The sequence below is a fragment of the Mycothermus thermophilus genome (genome assembly GCF_041956435.1).
Source record: "Mycothermus thermophilus strain CBS 625.91 unplaced genomic scaffold VTJ04scaffold_3, whole genome shotgun sequence".
Classification (NCBI taxonomy): domain Eukaryota; kingdom Fungi; phylum Ascomycota; class Sordariomycetes; order Sordariales; family Chaetomiaceae; genus Mycothermus; species Mycothermus thermophilus.
The window spans coordinates 2,463,584-2,472,072 of NW_027191429.1; the positions used below are offsets into that span (position 1 = coordinate 2,463,584).

Genomic DNA, 8,489 nt, shown 5'->3' on the forward strand with positions numbered 1-8,489 from the left:
CAATCAATCACATCTCATCAGCCAACGGACCTGGGTGGCTGACAAAGTGATGACGCAGCGCCATCGTCGGGGGCCGGCTAACAACAACACCAGCACCAGCAGCTGCAGCTGCAGCCGCAGCCGCGGCAACAGCGGCTCGGTCACCCTCCTAGTAGTTGCTTCCCCAGCCAGCGTTGCCGCGCGGGTAGCCGCCATAGTAGTAGCTACCAAAGTTCTGGTTGCCGAAGCCGGCCGGGTTGCCGTAGCCGTAGGGGCCCACGTTCATGTTACCCTGCTGGGTGGTCTGCGGCGGCGGCAGCCCGGTCTGAGTCTGGGTGTTGGCAGCCGAGCCGGGGCGGGCACCGCCCAGAGAAGGGCTCGGGCCAGCCAACGAAGGACTGGGGCCGCCGAGGGACGGGCTCGGGCCACCGGCAGCCTTGGCGTCGCCGAAAGGCTTCAACTCATCGCCCGCAGAGGGACCGGCACCGGTCTGAGAGCCAGGCGCGTTGAACGACTGGCCAGCTTGCGACTGGTACGCCGAAGCACCGCGGCCAAAGGCATCATGGACGCCAAACCCACCAGCCAGACCCGGCTGAGTGCCCTGGCCGGAACCAACACGAGAATAATCGGAATCGCGGTTCAAGCCAGAACCAAAGGCAGGAGAGTTGTACGTGTGGGGATTAGAGGGGTTGATGCCGTACTGGTTGGGGAATCCGAGGTTGCCCTTGCCGTACGGATAGCCACCCTGTCCGTAGCCATAGCCCATATTGTAGTAGTAGTTGGGGAAGTAGGGAGTGTTGTAGGGGTACTCGGGAGGCTGTTGGCCGTGGATCTGGCTTTGGGTGCTCGGGCCGCTCTGGGCCTGGGTAGTGGCAGCCTGGCCAGGAGCCGCCGTCGTGGCGGTCTGCGAGTCGGCAACGGTGCTAGCACCGAAACGAGATTGGGCGGCACCGCTCTGGGGGTACTGGCTGAGGTCAGCAGCACCGGGTGCATTGTATCCGCCAAAGCCCCTCTGCGGCTGGGTCGACAAAGCATCCTGCTGACCCTGGGCACCCTGCTGAGGACCAAAGTTCTGATTATAGTAGTTGAAGCGGCTCGGGTGATCCGCAGTGTAGTACGACGAGAAATCGCTCGGAGCGGAGCTGAACGGGCCGCCGGGCTGCTGTTGCTGGCTGGGCGGCTGGGCAGCCTGGGCCTGCTGAGCCTGACCCTGGAAACCACCCTCGAACTGGTTCTGCGTAGCCGAGGCGGCAGCAGTCGGCTGCTGTCCAAACGGCTCAAAGGGCTTCGACGTCGGGAATGACGAAGACTCTTGGGCGCTGGGCTGGCCAAAGCGACCGAACTGTTGCTGGTTATTTTGAGCGGCAGGCGGTTGCACGGTAGCTGTGAGAGCGTGTGTCAGAAAGCTGGTCTGAGGGATAATCTGGGAAAGGAGCGGTGACATACTCTGCGCGGTAGCAGAAGGGGCAGGGGCAGCGGCCTGAGGGGCCGAGGGAGCCGCGGCTGCAGAGGTTAAGTTAGTGACGCGAGACCAAGGGGCCGCAGACGCATGGGCACGCATACCAGCAGGACCTGTGGGGATCTGGGCAGTAGCCGCCGGCTTCTGGGAGGAAGGGAACGCGTCGGGGACGGGGGTGGGTTGAGCGGGAGGGAGAGACGTCCGGGGGTGGGAAACCGGAGAGTCCTGCGGCGGCTGGGGCCGAGTCTCGGGCTCTTCACGATCATTATCAATGTCATCGTCGATGGTGCCGTTCAGGCTGAAAGCGCCAAACTGGACAGCGGCGCGGTCGACCTCGCGGTTGCCGGGCATGCGAACAGCCTCGAGCTGGTCGAGCATGCGGCGGGGATGGTGGACAGGAGTGCGCGCAGGCTTGCGGGCGGCCTGCTGGTGTTGTTGCTGGGAAGCCGAGATGGGAGTGGCGTTGCCGCTGGGCAGGGTGCCACGAGGATCCCAGGAATCCGCAGCCTCGCTGGCGGCGGTCTCGGTGACGGGAGGATGTGAATCGTCCTTGATCTGGTCGAGGTTCTTCTCGGTGAGTTGATCCTTGGACGGCGGAAGGGCGACTTCGGGGACCACGACGGCCGGGATCGCGGGCACGACGGGAACAATGGTTGTCGGCGGGGCAGGAGCCGGTTCCGCGGCCGGAGCTGGGGCCGGTTCCGGAGCAGGCTCTGTCTTAGGCTCGGGCTCAGGTGCCTCGGCAGGTGTCTCCGCGGGTGCAGGGGCCGGAGCCGGAGCTTCCGGCTCGGGCTGTGCGGGCTCGGCAGCGGCAGGAAGAGGTTCAATGACAGGCTCGGGTGCCTTGGTGGGAGGCTCCTTGGGCTTCGGAGCCGGCTTCGGTGCGGTAGACTGCCTCAACATGCTCGCCCAGGTCTTCACCGGAGGAGCGGGAGCAGGTTTCGGGGCTGAAGGAGCAGAGGTAGGTGCGGGAGTGGTGGTCGATGTGATGGAGGCAGGTTGGGTCGCAGCAGAGGTGTCCGCGGCGGGAGCATCTTCCTTAGGCTTGGTGTTCCATTCCGACGCTTCTTCAGTCGGGACCGAAAGAGGCTGGCTATCCTTGGAGCGCGTTCCGTTGGTGGAAGGGTGGGCGGGCTTGCCGCGGGCCCCGCCGCGACCACGACCACGACCACCGTCGGCAGCACGGCCACCTCGAGAAGCCCGGGGCCCGGCCCCAGGAGCAGAATCAGTCGGGGTACCGTCAGCCTTCGCCTTGGTGCGCGTCCGATCCTTCTTGATCTTGTTGGAGACTTCACTCCACCGAGAAATTGTTCCTGAGTCACAGCAATCAATCGTGGTCAGCATCAGGCCGCAATAATATGATCTAACGATAGATGGTGTGACAGAAAGGACGGCGTCGAGAAAGTAGAAAATGTCGACAAGACGACAGAAAAAAATGCAAAAAGGTGTTAAGCTCACCCTCGGCCATGCGGGTGACGGCCAAGCTCTCGTCGCCATCGGTCTCTTGCAGGGCAAAGAGAATATCGACGGAGGTCCAATCGGGGAACATTTCTTTGATGGTATCGACCTTGCTGCCGTACTGCTGCTTCAGCTCGGCGATCTCGCCCTCGTCCTCGAGGGTGGGCAGCGATGAATCTGGATCCGGCTTGGAATCGCCATTCGCCCGACTTCCGGCACGGCCTCCTCCCCGAGCAGCAATGCCGCCGCGACCGCCGCGACCCGACTGTCGGCCGCGCGTGGCGGCAGGTCTGGACTGTACCTCAGTCATTGCTGAGATGTGTTATCTGAGGAGAGGGGATAGTTTGTGGGAGGTGGTGGGTGGTGTGGACGAAAAACGGCGACCGACTCGCGATTTCGTTGACCAAACCACGGAACCCGAAAAAAAAGAAGAGGCGGTGCGGAAAAGGGAATTGAGGAGAGAATGGGTGTCGATGCCCGAGTTGGGTGTGGGCGATGGGAAAAAGAGATTCGCGCAGGGCACGATGAATCGTGGGGCGATCCGTGCGATGGACCGATCCAAGGCTTTTTTTGGGAGGTTGGGTTGCGGCTTTGGTTGTTTGATGGAAAAGGAGGAGGGAGAATGGAGAATGGAGAATGACGAGAAGAGAAGCAGAGTGGTGCACACCTACACTGCAGTGCAAACAGCAGCAGCAGCAGTCCAGCCCGGCAGGTGGATGTGGATGGCCTGGACGGGATGGGATGGATGGCCAGTTTTGGTCAGTTGTCACTGGTCGGTGGGCCTGGAGAAGTCGTGGCCCAGTGTGCGGTTTTGCGGCGTCGGGTGCAGCCACTGGAGTGTTTTTGCCTGAGAGGCAACCCCGACCCAGGCCCTGCAGCTGCGACAGGCGTTCCAGCCTCACCCCAATTGGCGAGGTGGGTCCACATCTGGGGGTTGGGACGAGGGATGCCCGGACTCTTTCAGGGTTGGCAAGGGTTGTTTGTCTCTGTCCAGTTTCGCGGGGCAATCTGATTCTCGATCATGACGCCAAATACGCCATGCTTACGGAGTACGGTAACTAAATTTACCTTTTTGCCCTCACAATGATGGCATTCCTACATCAGCTACATTATCTGTGAGACATTCCATTGTCCAAAATTGAACATTGGGACGGCTTTCTTTTCCATTTGCAGCATGATTTGTGTTTTTCCCCAACAGTTGCGTGCTTTGTTGAACCTGGGCGCGTGGTCTTGGTTCAATGGCCTCCTGACTCCTGCTTGTCCACGGACGGATGCAACGACGTCAGCGCCATGCCTTGCCATGCCTCGATCCGGCCGCCAGACAAGCTTATATCACATGACTTGGCAGAGCAGTGCGTTCCAACGACAATGCACCAAGGAATTTGGGTTCTGTTTGGATTAAGGAATTTGGGTTCTGTTTGGATTTCGCAATTTGAAATGTTTGTCCCTCGACACCTTGAACATTGGTGTTGGATGTACGAGTAGATTCTTTGACTCAAAATGTTAGACTGACCGAAGTTGTGTTCCATGGAGTGGCAACCATCTCCATCATCTCAACCGCCACCGTTCGGCAGTGCCGTGTCGGTGGAGCCTGGGACGGAGAGCAGGTGAACGGAGTTCAGGCCGCAATGGGGCCACCTGCTCCCACCTGTCAGCCAATCCTGGGGCTGCCAAAGGCTCCACTTTTGAACCTCTAGCATCACGCATCGCGCCCCTCATGCAAATCGACGACAGCTTCAAGGTCAAGAGGTCAACACTAACCAGCGAAGCCGCCATCAAACAAGCGTTTCCCTTGCCGGCTTCGCCGGTAATGGAACTAGAGAACCCAATTAACGAATATCAAGCCCAACACCCTACATTACACTAGCCAAAATGCAAAAGACCCGCATCCTCGGCTCCTTCAAGGGCATCTTCCCTCCCATCCACCAACCCCTCCCTCTCAGTAAACGCGAGTCGCAACGGCTCCTCAATGCCATAAAAACTTCATTCCGGCAACAGCTTGATCGAGAACATGGCGTTGTATCTCGCTCAACCCTCCGTGCTGCCTTAGCGGCGGATGCGGCCTCTGAGGAACCCTCCAACTCAGCACCATCATCAGCATCATCACCAGCCGACGACCAAACACCCACCCGACCAACCGACCGCCACATCCAAGCCCTCCTACGAAACCCCATCTTTAATCCCGACCCCTTTGCCCCGACACTGGACCCTGTTGGCAGCTACAGCGTGCTAGTCGACAAGCATAAAGCCATCTTCAGGAAGGCCGTTGCCCGCGGGCTCATGAACATCCCCCGGGCCCATGGTTTTCTCTTACAGGTCCAAAACGCAGAGACACAATCCAAGACTTTGTCATCCAAGGAATCTCCACCGCGCACCGGTGCCGGCATTCTCGTCGCGCAATGGCTGCGCTCCTCGGGCCAGGAACAGAACCTTAGCTTCCTCGCCAACCGGCCGTTTACCCGTCTCCTTGTGCCTTTCATGGTTGTCGACGGCAAGGAAGAGGTGGTGTGGTCATGGATTGAGCGTCTGATGGACCGTCTGATGAAGGGAGATGCTGCCGGTGAGACCTCGGAAAACTCTTCTACCGCCACCAATATCGCCATGCTCCTCGACTCTCTGATCCGCAGCAAGTCCCTCTCTCCCAAGCTGAACCCGGCCTATCAAGCCATGTTGAAGGCCGAGTCTCTCGTCAAGGACCATCACATCCCTACCAGGATGCTACGTCCTGCGTGGCACACGCTCGCCTACGAGACCACAGTTTCCACCACCATTGTCCGGCGGCAGCAGCCCCTGCAGCAACTCTTTGACCCGTTCGTTGCCATGGGCGAAGAGCTCGGCTCGGCGCCGATCGAGATGGCGCACCTGGATCTGCACCATCCCGCGAAGCCTTCTGCGGAGCGAGCTATCGAGTACATCTCCAACCAAGCGTCATATAAGGTCGAAGACCGGGTAGCTGAATACATCTGCCCCTATAACAGCGATGGCACCATTCCAAACTCCGAAACAGTCAATCGTGGGCGGTACTGGGAACGCCTACGCGTCTTGGGCATCGACACGGTGCAGCATCTTATGGAGACGAACGAAGTGAAGGAGGCGTCGAGGGTCTGGGATCTTTTGAGCCAGCATCTGGGGACCATGTTTCCAGAATTTCGGGGCCAGAGACATCCTGGAATGTTTGTCTAAATAAGCGTTGTGATGCCGGGGATGCCTGGAGACATGCCCCCGGTGCGAGGCAGCTGGGGTTCGAAAAGATTATGGTCACTGGATCGGCTTCCCAGTTGGCCGTGTATATTTAGTTGGTTGTCGTCGTAGTCACGACCATGTATTGTCCAGCGAAGACTGGCACTTGTAAATAGGATGACTTCATGAGACACACATCAGTTTTTTCTTCAGAGTTGGGTTTGGTTAACTTGACATTTATTCACGCATAACCCTTCCGAGAAGGTCCTCGGTAACCTTCATCCCATGAGTTATTGAACAGCTCCGGTGTTCAGGATTGAACCCTGCGGAATGGGAGCCTGGGGGATGTAGCAACTGAGAGAAGAACGGCAAAACCGAAATGTCAAATCGCTTGTAGTCGGCCTCTATGAGTAACATTTACGCCGCAGTAAAAGCAAACCACAAAATCCACGGCCTGGAGAAGCATCGTACGCATAACAATGCCACCCACTCATCATTTTCCATCCACCCTTCCAACCAAGAAAACACGACCTATACTTCTCCGACGCATCATTTCTTCTCGGCCCCCTCCGTCTCCTTCCCTTCCTCCCCGACCGCCACCAACCTCCCCACAACCAGATACTTCTCCTCAAACCTCTCCTCCCACCCCCTCAGCGCCTCCCACTGGTCGGGCGTCAAATCCTCCAGCTTGTCCAGCGGCCCGTCCAAGTCCTTGGTCAACATGTCCTCGTCGAAGCTCCCGCACGCCAGGCCGCGGCTGGCATCCCGCCCGGCAAAGTTGGAGTACGGACCGCCCGGGCCGTAAAAGTTGCGCCCGCGCGAGACGTCAAAGACCTTGCCGCGCACGGCGAGGTAGACGGGGGAGCCGTTCTCGCCGTTGAAGGGCAGGAGGGTGCGCGGGGTGAAGGTGCGGAAGACGGTGGCGGGCGGTTCTGGAGGGAGGGAGGGCCGCGGAGGGGGGCGGTAGAGGAAGGTGTAGAAGGCGTAGAGGGTGGCGACGAGGAGGAGGCCGTTGAGAGGGGTGAGAAGGGTGCTGGTGTGGATGGGTTGGTTGGTTAGTTAGTTGGGCATAGGCTGGGGGAAGCGGTGGTGGGAAGGGGGACGGCAGCTTACTTGGTGGCGGTCTCGCCGGCCGAGGCGGCTTGGGCGACGCGCTGTTCGACGTAGTCCATTGTTTGCTCTACGAGTAGATGTTGGACGGGTTCCAAGGTTGGCACTCGATGGGGCAAAGATCGGCAGCTTGGGGAGGGAGGACTGATGTAATTGTGCTGGTGGAAAAGACAATGGCCGGGCAATGGCCGCCTGGTTTCAGGTATGAAAGTTCTGGCGTATTACGGCTTCCTCCAAGCGCTCAAGTATCTCGGAGCCTGTCGTTGCCAGACCTGATCTTACCAGCCGGGCGGGAAGTGGGGTATTCCGATAAGATAAGATCCGGTCTGGGCTGGCACGGCCTAGGGGTGACATCACAAGATGCATTCCCCTTGATTTCCATGCATCAGCAGACCAGTCACTACGGCTTACTGTGAAGTGCGGTGATGGCATCACTGCCTCGACTGCTTTGTTCATAATACTTGAATTGGTGATCAATACCTGTAATTGGTTGGTGTTGTATGTTTCTTTTACAAGAATTTCGATCGCCGTTTACCTAAACGCCAGCTCATTCGCCCAAGTCTCGTTGCGCAATGTGTCTGCTTCCAAGGCAGAGGACGTCATCAAGCTGGACGAGGCAGCTTCCAAGCTTTGTCCAGTTCCAAGTCACGGAAATGTCCATCTGGTAACGTCAAAGATCTATGAAATTGATGTGTATAAATGTCCGCAGGGAGACTCAATCTTATCTCCCAGAAGTACTCAGTTCTCCAGCAGACAACACTTGAGCATCATTGCAATTCACATCTCAACAACAACACAACAACAACAACAACCACAACATCAACATCAACAACTCCAATCCACCAAAATGGGCATCATCGACAAGATCACCGGTCACAGTGACAACAAGACCCAAGACCAGACCCTGGGCACGGGCACGAGCACGGGCACTACCCATCACCACCAGCCGTCTAAGCTGGACAGCGGCGCCTCCGGCAGCGTCATGACCGACCTCAATTCCAACACTGGTAGCAACACCACTGGAGCCAAGCTCGGTGCTGGTGCTACCCACATTAAAAACAAGCTCGATCCTACGACCAACACCCATGGAAGCAGCCTCACTGGCAACACTGGAAGCGGCCTCACTGGCACTCATGGAAGCAGCGGCATCACTGGCACCCATGGAAGCAGCGGCCTCACTGGCAGCAACATCAAAAACAAGCTCGATCCCACGACTAACACCCATGGAAGCGGCCTCACTGGCACCCATGGAAGCAGCGGCCTCACTGGCACCCATGGAAGCAGCGGCTCACTGGCAGCAACA

At 58.5% G+C, this 8,489-nt stretch overlaps 4 protein-coding genes across 4 annotated transcripts in view; 2 read left to right on the plus strand and 2 right to left on the minus strand.

Annotated features, from left to right (window-relative positions):
• Window positions 1-148: 148 nt before the first annotated feature.
• On the minus strand, window positions 149-3,206 carry VTJ04DRAFT_5016 (uncharacterized protein; the record flags this gene model as incomplete). Its single annotated transcript, XM_069363086.1, has 4 exons — window positions 149-1,362; window positions 1,426-1,482; window positions 1,543-2,751; window positions 2,897-3,206. The coding sequence occupies 4 exons, from the start codon at window positions 3,204-3,206 to the stop codon at window positions 149-151; spliced, it is 2,790 nt and encodes a 929-aa protein (XP_069219967.1).
• A 1,562-nt stretch (window positions 3,207-4,768) lies between these two features.
• VTJ04DRAFT_5017 (uncharacterized protein) lies at window positions 4,769-6,079 on the plus strand (the record flags this gene model as incomplete). Its single annotated transcript, XM_069363087.1, has 1 exon — window positions 4,769-6,079. The coding sequence occupies one exon, from the start codon at window positions 4,769-4,771 to the stop codon at window positions 6,077-6,079; it is 1,311 nt and encodes a 436-aa protein (XP_069219968.1).
• A 546-nt stretch (window positions 6,080-6,625) lies between these two features.
• On the minus strand, window positions 6,626-7,248 carry VTJ04DRAFT_5018 (uncharacterized protein; the record flags this gene model as incomplete). The annotated part of the gene is made up of 2 exons (XM_069363088.1): window positions 6,626-7,109; window positions 7,190-7,248. The coding sequence occupies 2 exons, from the start codon at window positions 7,246-7,248 to the stop codon at window positions 6,626-6,628; spliced, it is 543 nt and encodes a 180-aa protein (XP_069219969.1).
• Window positions 7,249-8,033: 785 nt separating this feature from the next.
• Window positions 8,034-8,489, plus strand: part of VTJ04DRAFT_5019 (uncharacterized protein) — a gene marked incomplete at both ends in the record, with an annotated part of 1,602 nt that continues 1,146 nt past the window's right edge. Inside the window, one exon of the mRNA XM_069363089.1 lies at window positions 8,034-8,165. Within this exon, the coding sequence (XP_069219970.1) occupies window positions 8,034-8,165 (132 nt within the window). The remainder of the gene's footprint in view (window positions 8,166-8,489) is intronic.